This window comes from Cupressus sempervirens, chromosome 8 (assembly GCF_028749045.1).
Source record: "Cupressus sempervirens isolate cs-2001-9-10 chromosome 8, ASM2874904v1, whole genome shotgun sequence".
Classification (NCBI taxonomy): domain Eukaryota; kingdom Viridiplantae; phylum Streptophyta; class Pinopsida; order Cupressales; family Cupressaceae; genus Cupressus; species Cupressus sempervirens.
In genome coordinates this window covers 275026996-275050219 of record NC_143125.1, presented here as the reverse complement: position 1 = coordinate 275050219, position 23224 = coordinate 275026996, and the positions used below count along the sequence as shown (strand labels likewise).

Sequence of the window (23224 nt, the reverse complement as noted above, 5' to 3'; positions counted from 1 at the left end):
AGAAGGAAACAAGATTCAATCTTGACCTGTTACAGTTCAAGATATCAAGACTTAGGATCTCTACTTAATGTTGGGGACCCCTGAGATAATTGCAGTGAATACTAGATGTATTGTAGGTCATGTATATCCTCTGAACATATTGATAACCCCATAATTTGATCTGTAAAAATGAACTATCAAAATCAAAAGAAGTATCTGAAATATAAAAAAAATCTGCTTCCTCCATCCCCATCCAATCTTTTTGCGAGCTTTCATTTTTCACCACAAGCACCCTTTCATCAGCTTCTATTTCATGAATCTTTGGAGTTGGTAGATATCGAGGCATCACAATTACAACACCCTGTAATTGATCTTAATTGGCACTGATTGCTTTCTGATTAATGCAAACATTTGGAAATTGGATAGGGGATTTTTGAAACATTAATGCACAATGGATTCCATTAAATTCAAAGAAGTTTGTTGTCTATTCTTAACACCTGATTGTGTAGAGGATAGCAGATGTTTCAAAGCAATACCATTGGGTTGCTCAATAGCTCTATTCACTGTAAATTCAATCTCTCGAGAGAATCCAGTCTTATATTAGAAGTTTGAAATTCATCCTAATAAGGGAAAAAAGGCTGACATGACTCTTGACATTCAATCTATTAGTCATTGCTGTAAAGCAGCAGAATTAGTAATTTTGTACATCTTTTATAATATTCGCAAGAGATAGACAAATAATTTAATCTCCATCTTTACTTACATGTAACATTAGAAACTAATGAGAAAGGATTTAGGACATCGATTTTATAACTTTATAGATTTAATTACATAAATCGATATTTAAATAGGCTTCTAATAATGATTATAAAGATTATGTATAGTGATTTATAAGGCTTTTATTAAAGTATGTGTATTTTCACATAACATGTATTTTTTATGTTTCGGGGTTGATGGCTTTAATCAATGTGCCAACATGTCGATGTAGTGTCGGCCCTTGTTTGTTAAAAATCTCTAACACAACAAAAAATCCTGGGCGTAAATTTTGGTCTTGCCCGAATAAGAAAAAGGTTGTTAATACATTAATTTTGTTAGAAATTAGTGTAATGAATAATTAAATATTATACTAGGAACTAATGAAGATTTGCTATTGTAGGGACATGATGGAAGTGCATGCTTTGATTGGGCTAGTGATGCACAAACAACAAGTACAATACGTGATGATGGAGTAGAGTGCAAGTGTTGCAATAGTCAGAAGGCTGAAATTTACTTTCTACGATGTCTTGTTTGCCTTTTAATTGCATTTATTTGTTGGGAACGTGCAAAACAATGCATAGCTATAATTGGTATAAGGATTTTTGTTGATAACAAAATGACTAATATCGGATTTGATATCTATTATAACCTTCTATTAAATTTATCTTTACAAATAAGTCTTATCTTTAGCCTTCTAAATAAGACTATTCAAATATCGTATTTTTTTAATATATTTAAAAATAAAATAATTATGTTCATAGAAAAGGAGAGACGATTGGCATCTCCCTTGATAAGGACAGAATAGTCTTCGGACTTTACTTCACTCACGGTTAAGGCTATCCGTCATTAACGGATCTTACCCAAAAATTAAATCACTTTATTGTTGATATTATATTCAAATTTATAGTTATATTTAACCTGAATTTTTTATATTCTTTATGCATACAATAGTATTTATAATCAAATTCTTGAAATATAATTAAAATTTTAAAAAAAGTTGTCAAATATTTATAATTTAAAATTTTTACTTTTGACTTTGTTAACAATAAACATATATATTTAAAAATCGTGCTTGCAATGGAAGCAACTATAGACAATATTGAATATAATTCTAAAATAACTAGATTTAAATCCAATGAATTTAAAAGGTTGCGATATACCTTTCTTACTGATAAAGTCAATTTATAATGAAGAGGATAGCAAATTAATTTGACTTTTAAAAAATTAACAATTTTTTTTATTTTTTATAAATTCATATTAAGAATTTTTTTTAAAAATTATTCTAATTCCTATTTTTATTAATGCAACCAAACACGGAATAGTCATCTACCAATTCCTCTTCCAAGACAACCAAACAACTCCAAATGATATTCTAGAATTTATTTTCAGAATGCACAAATTCCAAAAGAGAGCTTATTCCAGCATAATTGAATTCCGCATTGAGCAATTCTAGCAACCAAACTGGGCCTGATAGAAGTACTAAGATAATATCTTTAATATCTTTATTAAGATATTATCTCCTTAGTTTAATTCTTTCTATAATGGTCAACTACTTGTCTGTAGTCCATCTTTTAGTCTAGATAGGAATGTTTCCTATCCTATCTCTTTTGTCTTCAATCCAGATAGGAATGTTTCCTATCCTATCTTCAGTTTTGTTTCTAATTTCGTCTTCAGTCTACGTTGTTTCTTTTAGAAACGTCCTTGTAATTCTTTATAAGGAACACATTTGTTCCTTTGTTAATCAATCAATCATCCGAAAATCTGTTAATCTGCCAATTCTTGAATCGTGTAACATGGTATCAGAGCATGGTTAAATGAGATGGTCCTTATTTTAAATCACAAGGAAAAAATAACCAATACTGAATGATGGCATGCGATCACTAAGTATATGTAATGTCTTAAACAATATTCATCAAATGGGTGCAATGATAAACAAATTTAAGAAATCTGATTGTTACAATTTTCATTTGAATCCAAATACTAAGTCTACATTAATCATAATCTGGACTGTACAAAGAACAAATCATCTATGATTTTTTAATAATTATTGAAAATTAATTAGAACCTGAATTTCGAGCCACCCATAAAATATCGTTGGCAAATTCTCAGGCTGAGTCGGAATGAGTTTTCAAGTTCACCTCTGTTTGTTTCGAAGGGAAAGATCGCACTTGACTGATTCCAATCCGGGCCCGTGCCCTCCTGCGATTTTTTTAAAATCGTTCTTTTATTTTCCAGTCCCGCGCAGATGACCAAAAATAACTGTGAGTGCCGACTGTAGATCCTGCGAATTCGAATGATGGAGTTCGACTCCTGAATAAACCCCGACCTGATTATTGAATGATTTTTTATACTCCGAAAAGGGTCCCGATAATGTGCGGAGACTGTAGGGAGACTTCCGAAACAGAATGGGGAATTCACGACTTCCGCTTTTTATAACGGCTGATGGACGAAAGAACTGGTCTGAAATTTGCACAATCTGCCCGATCTGTTCCGTCACTCCTTGCTCACACTGCAATCCAACAGATTTATTCCTCCCGCTGAGATGGCTCTCCTGACGCGGGTTAAGCCGTCAGAGCACAAGTAAGACTGGGTAAATGATCCGCTTGCAAATTCGACCAAGTAGAGGTAATGAATGTGTCTCCAGTTCCCTTCAAAAAAAATCCTCCAATTCGGCACTAATTAATTCCTTCCTTTACTGTCAACAAACCACAAAGTTTGGCTTTAGGCCACAGATTCCCGCCCTGATGAGATGACTGTAATGCCACCTCCTATTTTGCAATAATTCAGGTGATATCTCACACCCTCAAAATTGCTTATCAATGGGAGTTTTTGTTCCCAAAGATAAATTGAGAATTTGTAGACCAAATGACTACAAATCGCTCCAGCTGAAGAAGAAGTAGAATCCACAAAACCCCTTGCTCAAATGGGTGCCTCTTGTCCTCTATTTATTCACTTTTTGAGAAGTCGCTGGAAGCTTCCAGAACAACTTATTATAATAACTTATTATAAGGTATTTTATTATTAATTAACTTTATAAAATTAAATAAATAACTTTATAAAGTTAAACTACAATCTCAATTCGACATTAAGACAAGTAGGCCCCACTAACTGGATAATAACTTTCTGAGAGCAAGAATGTAATCATCTGTCAACAGGATGACTCTCTCTTCCAAAATTATTTGCCTACGAGAGTCAATGATAGGCAAATCCCTGGTAGAAGTTATGTCGCTAGAAAGGGGACATGACATTAAATTTTTTTGAACATAAGAATTTCTTCATTGAAATTTTTGGATCCTTATTTTCGAAATTATTCCACATATATCTACTTCCTCATACCTAGTAATGTCTAAGGTTTCAGTTTGCCTTGCCCTTTGCTCAAGCTTCCAGGTCTGAAAATCGTGAATCTTGTTTCTCACATGAAAATCACGGCCATCTACAAATCGTGATTTTTTTGTTGGCGTTTTGTCTACAAATTGCAATTTGCTTAAGAAATATCACACATAAACAAGGTCTATCTATCCCTATTGGATATTCTGATTGTGTTTCAGCTGTTGAGGCTAGTTTTTTGGGTGACAAATTGTGACATACAGTGTCGTTTTCTGAGGACGTGCATTTGGCGTTTTCATGGTGCAAAATCAGGTTTCTTGGTCTCCAATCTTCCTTCTCTCTACCGTCTCAGACATAACGCCTATGTTCTGAAAAAAATCGGGCATTTTTTACCTACAAACACCGTTTTTCTGCTGTTTTTGAACTCCATGGCCGCCGACATCATTTTTTGCTTGAAACCCTAGTTTTTTGGGTTCGGAAAAAAAAAATTCATATTCTTGGTGGTTTTTTTCAGATCTCAAATGGGTCTTCATCAGATTTTTGCAGATACCTTGTTTTTTGTGCCTTGATTTTTGAGACTACGGATTTGAAATCTGACTTCAAATTCTTTGTGGGTTTTGTATCAGTTCCTCTAGGTAGCTATCAATTTTTTCTAGGTCAGCTACGAATTAGACTTAAAATCCGTGCCTATTGAATTTCAATATTGAAGTTTGTACCAAAATTCTTCGAAATGGCATCTTTGACTAATCTGATGTTGGAGGGCAGTCTATGATTCAATGGCCGCAATTATAACCACTCGAAGCAGTGCATGTTAACCATCTTCGAGTATCGTCGTTTGGATGAGCTCTTCCCAACCAACAGCACATGTTGTCGAGCTTCCTGATCAAGGCGAAGCTGCATTTTTCGCCTTCTGAATATGTTTTTGCTTTTTTTGGTTTGTTGATTTTCTCCTTAAAAATCATTTCATGTTGTCTATAATACACAAAGTTGCGTGAGATTTTGGGTTTTACCATTTTTTCCACAAAAACGAAGTCTTGTAATTGCAATCTATTTTGAGGCATAGCACCATTCTAGCAAAGCTTCTTGGTTTCAGCATTTTGTAGATCCAAGGAGGGTCTCAGTTATCCCAAAATGTTCCGACATCCGAACGTTGACCATTAAGGGAGGGTATTAAGATATTATCTCCTTAGTTAAATACTTTCTATAATGGTCAACTACTTGTTTGTAGTCTGTCTTTCAGTCTAGATAGGAATGTTTCCTATCCTGTCTCTTTTGTCTTCAGTCCAGATAGGAATGTTTCCTATCCTGTCTTAAGTTTTGTTTCTAATTTCGTCTTTACTCTACGTTGTTTCTTTTAGAAACAATTAGAAACAACGTCCTTGTAATTCTTTATAAGGAACACATTTGTTCCTCTGTTAATCAATCAATCATCCGAAAATCCGTTAATCTGCCAATTCTTGAATCTTGTAACTAGAAGAGGGGAATGTGGATAAGATTGTCTAAGGCTGCCATCTAATTAGGTCACCACTATGGATGTAAAAGTCCTTTTGGCAAGGCTAAGAGTATCAAAGATCCACTTCTGGGCTTAGAATGTACAAGTTGAGAATCCCACTATGGTCTCCATACCATTCCTACTAAAATGAGCCACTCAATTGTTAGGAATGAGGCATAGAAAGGAAGCAAGACAAACATCCTACCAAGTAGGTGTGGATGTCTAAGTCTTGCCACCAAGGTCAAGGGAGCCAAAGTTCTGCTTTTGGGCTCAGTATGGGATTGGCTTGGTAAAACATATCATGAATCGATATCTATAAACCAAATTTGTTTAAGAATGTTAATAGTATAGGAAATTGATTTTTTGAATTTATAATTTTATATATGCATTTAGCTAACTAATGTTATTAGTTTATATGTATACGTGTATCCACTTGTGTTCCCTTCGAGGTTGTAGGTTTTATAATCAAGAACATTATGTAGAAATAAAACTAAGTTTGTTTTCTGTCCAACTCTAATTATAGGGATTAATCTAGAATGGGACATTACATTGTACATGTTGTTATGTTATGATTGCAGGATTCAAATACAAGATCACAATATTTGAAGGAGTACTTACTTGGTAAGATGTAACCTTAACCCTAATATGTTGCAAGTGTAATTCTAGGATAATTTAGGAAGGGGGCAATATAGAGCATCATGGTAATCAACAACCTTTTGAGTGTATAGAGGCAGTTTAATATAGAAGATGCACAAGATTAAAGAATTAGGCCTTAGACAATGATTAAAAGCTAAGTTACCAATTCGGGTCTAGAGACGGATATGGATTCGAATTCAGGTTCATGGGTTTAGGATAAAATTTAATTCCCAATTGGGTCCATGGGTGGGTTCGTGGGTTCATTGTGGCTCCTACTGTGTTCACTACAAGTTCTCCTAGGTTTGCTAGGGTTCACTACGGGTTTGGGCAGGATCCTTATTTTGGATTGTGCCTCCGCCAAGGTTCGACGCGAACCCGGGCGGACCCACTGTCCAAAATAAGTACCCTACCCGGACCCACAGCAAACCTGAGAGCGAATTTGGACCAGCACAAACCCAGACCCAGATCTGGGCAGCAAGGCCCAAACCCATTAACTAAGATTAAAAGGGCTCCTATGCAAGATGTCTTTAGATACCCTAAAGTTAATCATTTGCATGATAAAGTTCGTTTATCATATCAGCTCTGTTTTAGCAAGATCTAGGAAACCATTCACGTCATGCTAATATAAGAGACATAAGAGCAACTAAGGAGAAAAAGGCATGGAGAATATTTTTTAAGCATGTACAAAAATTGAAATTGACCATTGGAACAAGATGAACACCCTGTTGCATCTCCTAGAATTTGCTTTCAAAAATAACTTTTATAGCATGAAAATATTTTCTTTTAGGAAGGTGCCACATTAGAAAGATTTTCAAATTAGTGAATGGTGCAAGATAGCATTCACTAGATACTCCCTTAATATAGCTGTAGAGTTCATACTTATGGATTCTTTTAGAAAGTTTTTAGCTTCAAGTGGTCATAGCCTTAAAGTTCTCTTTACAACAAGCACAATGATACCCACATGTGGAAGAACTTTCATTGCCATTAAAGCTCCATCACAACTATATATTTTAATTACTATTTCTCAATTTACTTTGGCAACTATAATTTTAAATGTACTGACTTCTTCCCAAATATCAATAAATTGCAAGATTCTTTCACTTGAGAAAAATTTAAGAACGTCACCATTCATCCCACTGAATTAGGTGCAACTAACTAGCACCCAAAAGACAAAGGAGTTGGTGTATGTCCTGTCCAATCAACATATACTCTCACTCAAGGAATGTAATATAATGATTTTGAGAGTGCTTAATTCATTATAGTGTTAAAAGTTCATTCTTTTCAAGTATAAAATGAATTGTATTGTGAACATCAATAACTTGTGTTTGAGTCTCATGTAGCTGGGAATTTCTAACATTCTGAAAACAATAAGGAATGAACTAAAGAACTGCTTTTGCATGAAATCAATATCAATAAGATAATCTATATTTAAAGAAAATTTCTGAAACATGATACTATATGCAGTAACTTAAATGCACACTAGTTTAGTTCCAGAATACCTTGAAAGCATTAAGAGCCTTCAAAAGGATTGAATTAAGAACTTCAGGATTGCATTCGAGGAACTCTGTGAAGTACTCCTGAACAGCTTGATCCACAACCTTCCTGACCTCTGGGTTCCCTAACCGAGTCTTTCAACATCAATTACAAAACTCATTAGGATTTCAATTACATTTCAAGTCAAATAAATCAAAAACTATATGTAAAAGTGAACATAAAAAAATTGAAAAAATTTACCACAAAGAAAATGTGTGTGCGCGCACTTGTGCATGTGCATATGTGTGCGTGTGTGTGTGGGTGTGTGTGTGTGTGAGGGTGGGTGTGTGCGCGCGTGTGCGTGCATGTGTGTGTGTGTGCAAGAGAGAATATTGAACCCAGATAATCAAGATTGGCAAGATATACTGCATAGGTTGGTAACACTAATCTGAAGAATACAATCTTATATTCAGCTGACTTACTTTTGTTTGCCCTTCAAACTCTGGATTGGAAATTTTAACAGAAACTATAGCAGTCAAACCTTCCCTCACATGTTCGCCACTGAGACCCTCATTCTCCTGCTTTCATAAAATGAATCACACCAATATTCACCAGCAACACACTTACAATCAAATTAGATTAGCAATTCTTCCTTTCTTATAATCACAGAAAGCACTTTCAATAAACTGAAATAGTAGTTCAAATTGTCAAATATCAATTTAACACCCAACAAACAGCATCAAGACTATAGTATTGCTTCCCAACTGAAAATAGCCCAAAATAACTACCAGATTTCACAGATCAGCCAGAGCATTTAATAGACAATATAGGGTAATGTAACACCTTAGAACAATAAAGAAACCTCTGTACAACAAAGAAAAGACATTCTGCATGTCTCCAATCAAATATTTATGTTAGAAATTTGCAACCTTTCTCTTCTTTCCAGAAAGGTGTAGAGTATTTCTCATGATGCTATCCGCTTGGACTAAGCAATTTACAGATTGGATTGTCAAAGATGCAGATATAAAATTTACTGAGGAATATCTTGCTGAAATCAAGAGAGCAGCAACAGCAACGTAGGTATTGGAGAAAGTCATATTAAGTAATAATACACTCTTCATTATAATTTTAAATTATCATCAAGGCCAGATAGTACTAATATCAGACAAAGGAAGTGGAAACAACAGATTCATCATTATAGTTGGCAGCTGTAGTTTCAAATTTTGAATTTTGACCATGTTTGAGCACTATGGCTTATATAATCTTTGAATTATACAAGTTGACTATCAAAATAGATTCAAAAATCATTGCGTGGGTTTCTCACATTATTTTAAGGTTTTTGGTTTCACAAACTCCTATTAAGTCGCATGTCCATTTTGAAATCTTGACCTGACATGTTTTTGATCTATGGTTCCCAATAACTAAGACATCATTACTTCTAAATATAGGTCGCATGCTTGAAACAAAAGCATGGAAGATTTACATGCTAGAGCAAAGATGAATATATAGGCATGTCAGTTCTGTTTGGAATTAATCTTGCCATCATGTTTGGATCAACCCACAATAGGGCATTAAGGTAATTCATATGCTCTGGTTGCCATATTGACCTGCATCTACCTCCATTCCTATCAAACACATAATATATCTCCAAATTGTATCAATATAAATTTCCCAGGTCAGTATACAGAAATAGATTTAAAAACATTGTTAACATGAAATAAATCACCTTGATAATTTTAGACTTCCTTCCAAGATTATTAAGAGTTCTTGTTAATGAGCTTTTCAGACCATCCATGTGAGTACCTCCATCAATTGTTCGGATGCTATTAGCATATCCAAGCAAGGTATCAGAGTATGCATCAGAGCACCTGATCCAAAAAAAAACACAAAAGCATGTGTGGGACAGAATTTTTCAAAAAAGCAAACACAAATGAAATTTAGTTTTAATTTGTAGAAGTTTAACAAGATATTGTATTGTTGATAAAACATCATTATTTAGAAAAAAAAATCAGATGGAATTAGTCCTACGTATCACTCCAAACAAAAAATCTTTGCATACCACTGAAGAGCTATATTGACATTGACTCCATCCTTCTCGCTTTTCAAAAAAATGGGTTCATGAATTGGTTTCTGCGAGAAGATCGTATGCATCAAAACCAAATATAATTATACAATATTTATGAAAACTATTGCATCAAGCAAATGCATTTTCTTTCAAATGCAAAATAGTTTCAACTGCTCTGTGAAAACACAGTTTCTGGATGCAAACGCAGCTATGCTTAAAAAACAGACAAAACAGAAATATCGTATTATGTAATTAAAAAAATTGAAGCTGTAAACTCACATATACATTTTAAAGCTAAAATAATGTGATATTTGACATTTTAATCATAGCAGCACCAGAACCAAAGTAGACAAACCTAAAAATGTTTACCAGTCCTAATAAAAGATTGAAAGAACCATAATTGACACTTTAAAATGTGCACTACAATCCTAACATAAACCAATTTTGAACAAAAGGATATCGACCACAAAATGGAAGATTGGTGTTCTAACTAAAATAATTTGCATCCAAACAAGTAACTTATTTATACAATTTCCACTTGCTATCGTCTTTGTGACTCATGTAAAGACTAAATACACTTCTCTCACCATAAATATTTATTCGAGGTTTCACACAAACCACTTAGAATCCAGATATGTAAAATGAATTTTAAAGAGTGAGAAATGCCGCTACAACTGTTAGCAGGGAACTCTGAAAAGGAATCCTTAAAAGGATGTGACCTATTAAAATAAGTAGCAAAATAACTTGCTTGACAGCTTCGGGATTTTAGCTGAATTTATCGTTTTGAATCAACGTTTAGGATTATATTCCATGATCCATCATCAGCATAGTGAGCTAGAGAAAAGAAAATGAGTAATAAGCTTTGAAAGGGCAAACTTAATACTGAAATGGGGTTGTGGCATTTAGAGGAATGACACGAGAAACAAGAAAACCCGAAAGAAAGAACAAAGGTAAAAGTGTAATGAAAACATCATATGCAAATATGTAAAACTGGAAAGCTCAAAATAATAACAAAAAGTTTGAACGAATTATGAATGCAAAAACTTGTAAAAAAATCAACCATCAATTATGAAAGGTCATATAGAATAGAGTGGATAACTAACGAAATACATAAAAGCAATCTAAATTAATGCCTTACACACTTAAGGAAGGAAAGTACCAAAATTAAAAGCATCCATTCAAATAATTAAATAAAAAGAAACAAAGGAATACAAAAAGGAACAGAAATAGATATAAAAGGACTCGTAAACACTAACATGTGTGTGCACACACCCAAACTCATATAACCAACACAGCAATAAGCACAGACAAAATCAAATCAAGGGCTTAGACCAAAGCAAATAAATACAACATAAATCACAAAAAAAAAAAAAACTAGAAAGAAAAAATATAAGTTTCAATTTCAATAGAACTATAACAAGTATAAAGAAGATATCAGTCATAAAAGCCATATTTCATGAGAGCATAGTCTACTTAATGTATTCATCACACTTTAAGGAGATGATTTTGGGAACATCCCAAGGCGCGTCGTCGGCTGCACATCCAGGTTTCTTTTACATATACAAGCAGATCTGGGAGAGGTTCCCACAAAAAGGACTTAAGAATCCAATCCAGAAATATGTTAGAGAATGCCCAATTTGCCAGCAGAATTAGAATGGGCTTACCTTTCCAGCTAGTTTACTTCAGCCCTTACCCAGTCCAGATAAAAGTGGGAAAGCATATTGATGGATTTTATTACAGCATTACCCAAGGTTTAGGGTAAGGACTACGTCTACACGGTGGTTGACAGGTTGACGAAATCAGTTAACGCATAGACGGCAGCAACTGACACAAATATATTAATGAACAGAGGGATTATCAGAATCAGTTGAAAACTGATAATAAGTATAGACAAGCTACGACCCATAATGATAAGAGTCATGTTGAGCACCGCAACTGGCACGTTAATGAGTAACAGAGAATTAATCAACAAGACCAGGAAATGAGCAGTGATTGTATTTATTTAAAGGATGTTTGCCAAGCCTATGTGGTCAAACACATTCATACAAACACTCCATGTCATTATATTTTATGTAAGGATCTGATTATATCAAATAGAGGAAATGATTAAAGGGAAAAATTAATTCATTAAATCCCATCAGTGGGGTTCCTGCAGTTAACGAGAAAACATGGGAATTCATTAAAGCAGATATCACCATCATTAAAATAAAGACCAATGTGGTTAAGAGCGGAGCGTTTCCATCAAGTATAGAAATCTTCCAATATGACGTGCAGCGGGACCAACTATGAGAACAGCAAGTAAGAGAACACACAAAGCATCATAAGCCAGGCCATGATTATCATAACATCTAATAATAAAGATGATATTAATCAACATCATATAAAGATCAGCTTAAATGTCACAATTTATCTACAGCCATATAGGTCAACGGTGATCAATGAGGAGTGTAAGACACAAGTTTATAATGATGATCGGTAATGCTGAAATTGATAACCAAAGTAATGAACATAAAATATGGGGTGGTGACAACAATTAAAAAAATGAGATTGGTAAATAACAATGATCAGGACAGAACCAATTGATGTTAGTCAAAACATATCAATATACTAAGTAAGAGGTGTGATGCTAATCAATTTTGCTAAGGCATGGAGTCAATGATCAAACCAACTGGTGGAGATAACCTAATCAGTATTCTTTGAAACCGATCGTTATCATGAAGAGATGCATCTTATCATTTGCCAAAAGATTCCATCCCTTTAATTTTAGAGATATAGGAGCAAGATGAATATCCCTTTCAAAGGCATGATAGGAGAATATTATGTTCTTTACTTATCCATTTTGGATCTGCTCGATAGAGCATCTGCCTATTCGGAAAAATAATCAGTTGTGAATATTCAAAGATAAATCAGAGAAGAAACTACAGTTGCAGGGATCAATAGTTCAGGTCTGAAACAACAGCTATATTATTGCAAGATCACAACTTCAAATCAGAAACAGCAACCATATAGGCAATATAACCAGTTCATCATCGTATATAATTAAGGAGTATATCAGACATAAAATCTAATTGGTATAAGAAACTATCAATCAGAATTATAGCATATATTTATTGTCAATACAGAAATAGCTATTGATATAAGACCAATCACATATTCATTGGAAAGATCATAATATTGCACCTAATGCAAATAGCTATATAATATCAGTTCACTGGGCCTAAAGTGAATTATACACTTTGAGAGTGCAGTTTTTTCAATTTAATATATTTTGTTCTTAGATAAAAAAATTTGGTCGGTAATAATTTTATTTTATTAATATATATTAAATTTACAGATTTTACAAAAATACCATAATCTTAACACAGACCCCATCTTTACAAATATGATATTACATATTTTTGTTTTGCAAAAACCGATTGGTAGACTCATTCGTTTATCTGCAACATTTTCAACTCCAAAAAACTAAGACCTTTGTTTGCTGAACACACACCCATACACCTACAGGCTCATTTTGCAGCTGCATATACGAAGCTACTAACATTACAAAATGCCACCTTCCACAAACAAGATATTTGTGTTTCAATGGCTTCCATCTTTAGAATTTCCAAAAAAAAAATCCTACACACCGTGTACCCCACCCGCACCATCACTCTTCCACGCCTATGCAATTACGAACGTTGTCACCTTGGCACACCCACGGGAAAAACCAGATGCACTCTTCCCCTTGCATTCTGAAAAGCCCTTATTTCATCCATCAATTTAAACAATTTCCCTGCAATATTCCTTCTGTAGGCTTCTCGGTTAACCCACTTTGGTCAAAAAGGGGACATTAAAATTTTAGAGTTTCATAATTACAAGGCAGCTAAGGGGAGGTTGTTTTCTTCCAAATTAGGTATGCAAAGAGGAGATTCAAACAACAAGTACGAAAAAGTGAATCCTTATCTTGCAAGTTTCGTATTATAAAATCTAACAAAATAGTGTTCATTTACAACAAATTGAATATCTTATTCATGGGTCCTTGGTAGAAAAATTAGGTGAACATACCCCCAAATTTGAAAAGGCCCTCTAAAAAAATTCTTGACCTCTTAGTTATTTTGGTTGTGAGGGAACTCAACTTTGTTTGATGTCATTCACATGTGAGGGAGCTCAAATTTGTTTTATAGCATTCACGTGTGAGGGAGTTCCAAGTTTTCTTTATGTCTTTAACATGAAGAAGAGTAACAAGTTGACTCAACAACTCCTCAATTATTTTGTTTTGGTGCAATATCACCTTAGGCTTTGCACAAGAAAAGTGCATGACCAACTAGGAAAACTTATCGATTTGGATGACATTGATGCCTACAATGACTTGACCATGGAAGATGATGATCATGAGACCTCCTTGGTTTTAGAGGATGAGATTGCTGATTTTGAAAGGAAAGTATGCAAGATTTGGCTACAGAAAAAGCAAGGGAGATTGGATTGGATGACATGAATGTAATGGACACCCCTAGATGTCCCAAAAAACTAAACCAAATTGCTGAAAGGAATTATGTCAAACAGTTTGCATTCAACTTCTTATTTCTCCGTTTAATGTTTAAACCCCTTATAACTCCGGAAATCAAACGTTTATTGTTTGTTGTGTTTCGTGCATGGAATTGGTATCATACAACATAAACAAGAAAGAAACTACAATGATATGCAAAGTGGAAATGAACTGCTGCTAATAAAATGTTATTTTCAGAATTCATAAAACCAAATACATGGCAGATTTATCAACTCACTAATTACTTCAGCAGTATTGACATAATACTCCAGCCCATGCTTACGAACTTGCTGCTACAATACTTTGTCCTTCAATCAGTCCACTACCTTCATAATACCATTCCCTCCAAGCGGCATAAGCATCGGACAAGTAGTGAAGAAGATATGAGCAAAATACAAAATCTGCCTGTAGCCGGAAATGCAACTAAACTGCCTGATAATGAAGCCGATAACAAAGAATTCCAAAGGCCAAACCCCAAGGGAATGACGTCTAGAATGTTACAAGAGAGGATAAACGTCCTCAAATGCCAAGAACAAAGCTGCAACTCACACACCAATTCCTTCTCATATTCAACTTGCCTAATGAAGCCACAAATGCTTCCTTTTATTCTATTTCCAAGGGTCCGCTCAACTCATATGGGCAATGTGGGATAAAAGATGTGTAATATATAAAACATATATTAAAATACCCCTTATGTCTCCCTTGGGTACACATCACCATAAAATAAATATTAAAGTAACACTTTAATATTTTACAATTAAATTAGACGTTACTTTAATAAAACTTCAAGCATTAAAATGTATTAGCAATCGGACTCCGAATAATGCGAGTGATAGCTCATCGGAAAGCTCTCACCGAGGAGTATCGAATCCAATCACCAAAATTGACCTGCACTGTGTCCCGCCGACTTACTAAAAATAGTAAGTATGCCTAAAACTGAGTAAATCAACTTCATTTTGGCCCAAACTGGAAATGACTAGGCCAAAACACTCCAGGATCCCATTAAACCCTTTGTTAGCCCTCAGGACCATGTAGAACAAGGCTAACGCACACACACTTGGTCAACTGCTAAAATGGGAACATTACAATGAATATGGTGAAGAAGCCACTACCATCTACCAAAATGGCAGAGCCACGAACACAATCTTCTATGTGAAGGAGGGAGTCAAAATCAAGTGCAAGGACCATGAAACTAGGGCAGGGAAGAGGAAGATGTAGGAACATGAAATGTCTAGGTTGCTTAGAAATAAAATTTGTGATAATGAGTTTGAAATGCAATCATCACAAATTTGTAACAATCATCAGTTAGTAGCTAGCTATCATATCCACTTAGACCAATTCCACTACCGACTTTGTATGATGATGCCACTTTGTAATCTATATGCCTCTAGTAATCAAATTTAATAGAAAATGCTTCCTCATAGTTTATAACCTCATTTACTACATTTTGTAATTGAATTTTGCAAAATAAAAATAAAAATGTTTTTATAAGAAATTTTAGTAATTTTAAGTTAGTTGACTTTTTCCGGGTTTTTATCAAGTTTTTGCCGAATCAAAACTTTGGGCTTGTTCAAAATTCCATAGTTTGAGTTTGCAATATATGCTTTGGCAATATCGAACAACCTACAAAGTTCCACAAAATAAACTCTGTTCGAATTGGTTTACAAAATAAATACCACATTACTCTTAAAATTTATTTTGTACCAGTCACTCTCAAGTTACAAAATGATGAATCTCTGAAACGCTGCATTGAAGATCTAGAGGAATTAGATGAAAACTAAAAACAGATTTTAAACCAGTTATCATCAGAATTCCAAACAAGCTAAATATAAAGCTCGCCATCATAGGAATTTGTGATTCAAATCGGTCAAAAAGGATAATTTAGTGTTACACTACAACAAAAAGTTCAAGAAAACTGATAAACTCAAAAGTCTGATGGTTTGGTTCACGTTACATCAATGACATACAGCAATCCGAAGCAGTACAACTCTACATGCTTGATAGGACAAACTTACAATACTATGTGAATGAAGCATGTCTAAAATATAACCATCAGCCTCTAATAAAACAGAGTTATTTTGAGGACAAGATAAAGTTTGAAGACAAATGATCTTAGCAAATTATACAAAAGTGACAGAAAAGAGGCGAATATCCTACTGCAAACCAGACATGACAATCCAGAGCTCCTAGTTGAACAAGCCCCCACTCTCTAAGTTGAAAATTACCATGGATACATCCCATTAAGCACATATATGAATCAGATAGAATAATATGTACTAAAGTATGTGGAACATATTAAAGAGGCAAGATATAAGGATATGTAATTAAAATATATATACAATAGAAAGAAGAATACAACAGAAATAATACATGTGATGAAAGGATGTCAATATCTATATGAATCTTTGGAAGTTTATTGCTATGTGTGTTTTAACATGAAGGTTGTTCAATTTCTGTTATATGTTATGGGTTATCCTATCTATAACACATTATATGTTAACCTCCTATATGTTTGTTACTGTTCTGTTTGGGATACAAATACCGCTAATAGAGAATACTTGGGGCCCACTTTATTTGTGTTATTCTCCTATATTTATATCTTTTATCAACGTATAGCTAGTCACTTGCATTGGCTTATTTCAATGTCACACAAAATGTCTTCATCGTTGTCTATCAGATCAGCCATCTATTGCACGACATTACTTTGAATTCAAACAAAGTTCTGATCATTCTTAGAACCTAAGTTAATGTATTCGCTCACAAAATCGTGAAATTCAACATTCACTTCAATCATATTCGTAGTTAGTACAAATTCGCTTGTTTCCATCGAAATTCCCACTGGATTTGTTGTTTTGGACCCTGGATGAATTTGTGGGGATTTGTAGTGAAATCGTTTGATGTCAGCAGAGCCCAGGAGGAATGTGAGCTGAATTTGGGAACCACGTCATTTTGTTGACTTTTCAACTTTGACATAAGGCACTTTCCGAGCATGTTGAAATCTAAAACATCACCATTTTGGCATATTACAACCTAAAACGAATCGGTCAGTCAACATTCCAACCAGCGTTTGCAACTTTTGGCAACAGTAATTTGGGATTTTGGCAGTGGCAGATTTGTATTAATCGGTAGATTTTTTCAGTGGAGGCAAGTTTGTTTGGCAAGCTTGTTACAAACAATCTTTCAAATCATTGGAACCACTGTCCCCATTCACTAGGTCGTGAGCCTCTACACTACTAAAAGTATTTACTATTTTAATGTTCTGTTAATTTTTTAATTGTTTTTAGATTTTTATATTTGATTATAATCAAGTTATAGTATAATCATTCTATATAGTAGTAGGCTTGCAAATTTATGATAACAGTGGACACTAATTAGCAAAGAATTCAATTCTCTGCTAATTAGTGTTTAATGTTATCTATTTGTAGTGCTTATCGTTATCTACAGGTATTAGACTATTATTGTTGTCTATAGGTATTACTGTATTAGTCTTTAGACTATTTGTGTTCACTATTATCTATTTGAAGTGCTTGTCGTTATCTTCTCATTGTTGTAACTTGCTTTGTTTGTTTGTAGATTCTATCATGGCTGCAAGTGTTGCGGTTGCCAATAACCCTCACTTCAAAATCGACAGATGTTCCCCACTTTAAAAACATGTGCAAATGATTCGACCAATGCCAGGTTGAGGAGGTTATGTGTGGATTTGTAGCCACTGCAAAGAGGAATTTAGTAACTCTTGCAGTAGAGTAAAAGCACATTTGTGCTTTATTCCTCTAAAAGGAATCATATTTTGTACCGGGAAGCCAAGAGTAAACAAAGTGTTGCCTAAAACCTATTTTCCAAATCAGATCGTAAACAAATACGTTAAGAGGAGAAGCAAACAGAGGAAGCTACTAGGAGGGCAAATTCTTCACATCAGTTGGAAAGTGGTAGGCATTTAAAGAAAGGAAAAACATCATCTATGTCTTCAACTACCACTCCTAGTGAACCACCTGCAGAAGGCCATCCATTCTTGCATCCTCCTCAACCAACAAATTGTAAGTAAGAGATCAGTGGAACCCTTGGAATCATCATTCCAAAATGAAGCTAGAGACATTGTTGATCAATCCATAGCCAGATGTGTTTATGCAAATGGATTGTCATTTAACGTTATTCACTCACCGTATTGGCAATACATGGTAAGGACAACTAGTGAGGCTCCAAACAGCTTCAAGGGCCCTAGTTATGAGAAGATACGCACCACATTATTGGATGGTGAGGTGGCCCGTGTAGAGAATGTCATGTTTTCCATCAAGGATTCATGGGTCAAAATAAGTGTGACAATAGTATCAAATGGATGGAAAGATGCAAGGAACCATCCTTTGGTGAATGTTATTACAGTGTCTATAAGAAGTGCAATGTTTTTTAAAGTTGTGGATTTTGAAGGAGAGGTAAAGGATGGTCCTTTCATTGCAAACATTCTCATCCAAGCTATTGAGCATGATCTGATACACTAACATGTATAGACCTTGCTTGGGTGAGGTATATGATAACATTGACTCCATGATTGAGGACATTAGAAATATCATAAATGAGAAAGAGCAAGATCCTGATGAAATGTTCTTCAAGGAGCTACAAATAATCATGGTAGAGAGATGGAACAAAATGACTAGCCCTTTGCATCTACTTGCCTTTGCATTAAGCCCTAAGTTCTATAGCCAATCGGTCCTCACGGGGAGGACAACTAGAGCTGCCCCATACAAAGATCCTTAAGTTGCTCAAGGGTACAAGGAAGCCCTTTGAAGACTCTTTCCTAAGCATCTACAAACTGCAGTGAGGTCTAAATTTATGAGTTTCGCGAGCACCGATGATTGTGGTCTTGATGTTCTTGAAGACAAGAAAAATGTTGATGCTCATAAATGGCGGTATTTGCATGGACAAAGATACCAACACTTGCAGCCCATTGCTATCATAATTTTATCACAAGTAAGTTCTTTAATCTCAAGAATTTAAATTTCTAGTCTTTTGTTGGTAAATATTCATAACTCTAATTTCTAGTTTCTTGTTGGTAAATATTCAACACTCTTTCTAGTTTCTTCTTGGTAAATATTCAAAACTCTAATTTCTAGTTTCTTCTTGGTAAATTTGCAGATCTTGATAGGTTGCTAGTTCATCATCATCTGAGAGGAACCGGACCACATACTCCTTCATCCACTCAATAAAACACAATCGACAAAACTCCAAGAAAGCAAATAACTTGGTATTTGTGCATTCAAACTTCAGGCTCACAAATCACAAAGAGAATACCTACAAAAAGGGGAAGGCAAAACAATGGGATGTCGAACCAGAGGCTGCGGAGTTGGAAGTCCACTTTGATGCACTTGTGATTGAAGATGGTGATCATGAGATACATAGTAATGATGAAGCTGATCCCAAGGCTACGGCTGGGACTGCTGATGCTAGTGGCACTAATTGTGCTTCTAATCAGTAACTGCCTCCTAATGATGAATTATTTGTTGATTTTTAATGATAAATTAATATTTGATCACATATGAGTCTATGACTGATTACTGATTAGTAATATTGACATTTCAGTTATAAAGTTTTTGAACCGAAACATTCACATGGTGGTGTATTTTGGCATTTTGTCATCACATTCGAACAAAATTGTCAATATATGTGGTGGTGTATTTTGCTAAATTGCTTTATATTAGCATACTGGTGTATGAACTTATTTGTTGCAGCATGTTTTTAATTATATATTAAAATAAAAAAATTAAAATCTTGTAAACACGAAGCTGAACCTAGCCCAAAAAAAAAAATTAGCGAATTCCGAACCTAAATGTCAACTTAGCCTAAAACTATGATAATATGATTTAATAAGTCTAGCTTTACACAGAGTAGAACATTAATTACAATAGTGAGAAGCCGAACATGATTAAAACAAGACAGCACATTAACTACTAAAAAATTTACCTTGTCCTGGTTCAGCCACTGGACATACTCAATCAAACCTCCAGAAAAGTAATATTCATCATAGATTGTATTCTCTGCATCGTCACTCTCCTGCTTCAAGGTAATCTTAACCTGCAACATATCATAACATAACAATGAATAGATTAAATGAACTGTCATAAATAGTGGTAAATTAAAAAACATGGCATGTATGACATAAAAAAGCAACCCTTTAAAAAGTTTCAGTCAACATTCTCCTACTCCCCTTCATGATGAGGTTGAAAAATTGTAACAAACAACAACAAATAGAAAATTTAAATCAATCTAGTCACAATAAAGAAAATATCACATAAATACTTTCACAATGAGTTTTACAAATTTACCAATCAAGCATATGCATCACTTTACTCAGTCAGCAAAACTAAATGAAAGGCAGTCAAGGAACCTGATTTGTATACATAAACTAAAATGTGTAGTAAAGGCTAATTTGTTGTGAAAATACAATCTGAAAACGGGGTCTGCTAATGCAAGCTTGGAGCGTAAATTTTTCTCTGGTCCATTCTCATTCAAGTGACCTTTGATATTTCAACAGAGATATGTCCTTATTATCCGTCTTTGAAAAATAATTGGAAGAAGCTCTAGATTGGCTGTTAAAAGTGCTATGGATTTCCAAGATGAATGCCTTCATCATCTTGATTACGAGTTGGTTGTATGTTATAAGTTCCTTCATGTATCCCTGCATCTTAAGACACTTCAAGCTTGCATTTACACATTAGTCCTCAAATTCTCTCCTCTAAAAATCTTGCTCGTACTTTACATAGTATAATAGATATTACCCTAAGAATTTAATTAAGTGATGTACATCTTATATTTAGATTAGTATAGGATTTGAGATTTTGAGTAATCAAATTTTAAGTTACATTTTGGCCTATTATAAAACTCTATAACGTTAATATATATTAAGACTATCAAACTAGAGAAAGGTCAAAGGATAAATCATATACCAAAGAAACTGAAAGCAAGGTCCAAAATAACTAAAGGTGTCCAAAACTCTCGTCTGAGGAAGCAGGGGGATAAAGAGCAATGCGCTTGAAATGACAACAATCACTGCTCAGAGGAAGGGTGGCAGAAAGATGACAGAGAGGGAAAAAGAAAGCTAGGGGACCACTTAAAAAGGAGACTTTGTTATTACCCCACTTCTCGCAAGATACTAACTTCCTGAGTTTAGTCTCAAAAACTGAACTTAGAGACTTGGTTTAAAAACATCTTGTGTCAACAGCCATCTTATAGAGATAGTGCCAAAATTAATGATACCTACTAACCTACCTAGGTCTGATGATAACTCTATGCTTTCCTAATCTCACATTTGTGGAGATGTAAAAATGTTTATTACTTTTTTAAAACCTATGGATTGGTCTGCTAATTACTTATAATCCAATTGATTAAAATTACCCAGTTGTGATCTACTGGAAGTTATGAGAGCTATAAGAATAAGAAAAAAGCATCATACACATGAGATTGAGCTCTAACCAAATCTAAAGAAGAATTCAACTATAGTTATATTAGATCAGTTATCTGACAAGAGTCATCAGGCAAAGATAAAACCTTATTATGAGTGTCTTAATCCGTTTCTGAGATGGGAGGTACCAACAAACTAGGAGCTGGCATAGGTTTCCTGTCCCATGCCTAAATTTCCTCTTTAATCGTATATTTGTAATCCATGCCAAAGAATACAGATCTCTTTGTTATATATTCTTAGTCTTTAAAATAAGAGAGTGAAGCGAAACTGATAATCAAAGAAAAGCATGAACATCATCTATTCATATTGAGACCAAAATTGTTAAGAATGGAAGGGAGTATGTTAATAGATACAATCATGGACGATTACAAAATGATAGACTAGTCCATTACAAAATAGACCTATCAGATGATTAGAAACCCAAACCAACTAGATATAAAGAAATGACAACAAGACCATACTAATAGGGATTTTACCCCTAACAACCAAGCATGGAAAAGAAGTCTACAAGTACCACGGACAGGAGAAAACAGAAACAGCAACCAAATGTCCAGAAGAACAGTGAAATAAGAACTTAGGAAAGATTGGGCGTCTTCCAATAGACCATGATGAGGTCTTCCAATTCTTCAATGTTAATGACTTGAGATCCTGGCCGCAACTCAAAAGCGGTTTTCTCCCAGCTTGACTTGCTGAAGTTTGGCAAAGCGAACTCTAATCTGTTGAGGTTAGAGAAATCTACTCCCGGTTCTATGTAAGAGTCAAAAATTATCAAATAGTCGAGAAACCAATCTTGGCTTTGAACTTCCACTATTCCTCTCCATCCCAAAAGAAATTTGATACTTGCAAACATAGTTTGCGAACTCAAACTCGGAGAGTACTCGGCAAGCCCAAAATTTTAAACTCAGAAAAAACTCGGCATATTCTTAACATAAACTCGAGGAAAACTCGGCAACTCAAAAAGTACTAAAATTTAAAACCTCTTAAAGAAACATATAATTTTTTTGTAGAATACAATTATAAAATGTATTAAATTAGTAATTGACATTTCAATAGAGAAAATGTATAGTTTTATAGCACTAAAATGATGCGAAAAATGCATCTAATCCAATGTTTTCCCTGCACAAACATGTTTACCTACGTTTTTTAACATCTATAAATACACGAGAGTTAAACTTGAGAGTACTCGCCCCAACAAAAAAGCTTGAGAGTACTCGGCAACTCTAAGAGTACTCGAAGAGTTTGCAAACTATGCTTGCCAACATTTTAGGCCATTCTTTGTTGAATAGGTTAATGTCCCTAATGTGCAGAATTGGACGTCTAGACACAATTGCATGAACACTACCCAAGGGATGTGCCATGTAAACCTTAGCATAGGGTATTTTCAAATTTTCATCAATGTTGAGAACTGCATTTTCCAAACCTTCCAACCAAGTTGGATCAAAAAGATTGAAGCATAAACGAATAATATCCCAATGGTCAATTTGGGCTCTTGCCAAACATGCTATGAACGACCCCATAATT

At 34.5% G+C, this 23224-nt stretch overlaps 1 protein-coding gene and 1 non-coding gene across 2 annotated transcripts in view; one reads left to right on the top strand and one right to left on the bottom strand.

The window, feature by feature from the left end:
- Positions 1–23224, bottom strand: part of LOC149542498 (DNA gyrase subunit B, chloroplastic/mitochondrial-like) — a 239640-nt gene that overhangs the window by 103076 nt on the left and 113340 nt on the right. The window contains exons 9-13 of the mRNA XM_089797436.1: positions 20206–20316; positions 9723–9793; positions 9390–9531; positions 8146–8241; positions 7690–7818 (exon numbers count right to left, since the gene is read on the bottom strand). Of these exons, the coding sequence (XP_089653562.1) occupies positions 7690–7818; positions 8146–8241; positions 9390–9531; positions 9723–9793; positions 20206–20316 (549 nt within the window). The remainder of the gene's footprint in view (positions 1–7689; positions 7819–8145; positions 8242–9389; positions 9532–9722; positions 9794–20205; positions 20317–23224) is intronic.
- On the top strand, positions 1487–1606 carry LOC149542499 (U6atac minor spliceosomal RNA). Its single transcript, XR_016355824.1, has one exon. It is a non-coding gene; the product is annotated as a U6atac minor spliceosomal RNA (small nuclear RNA).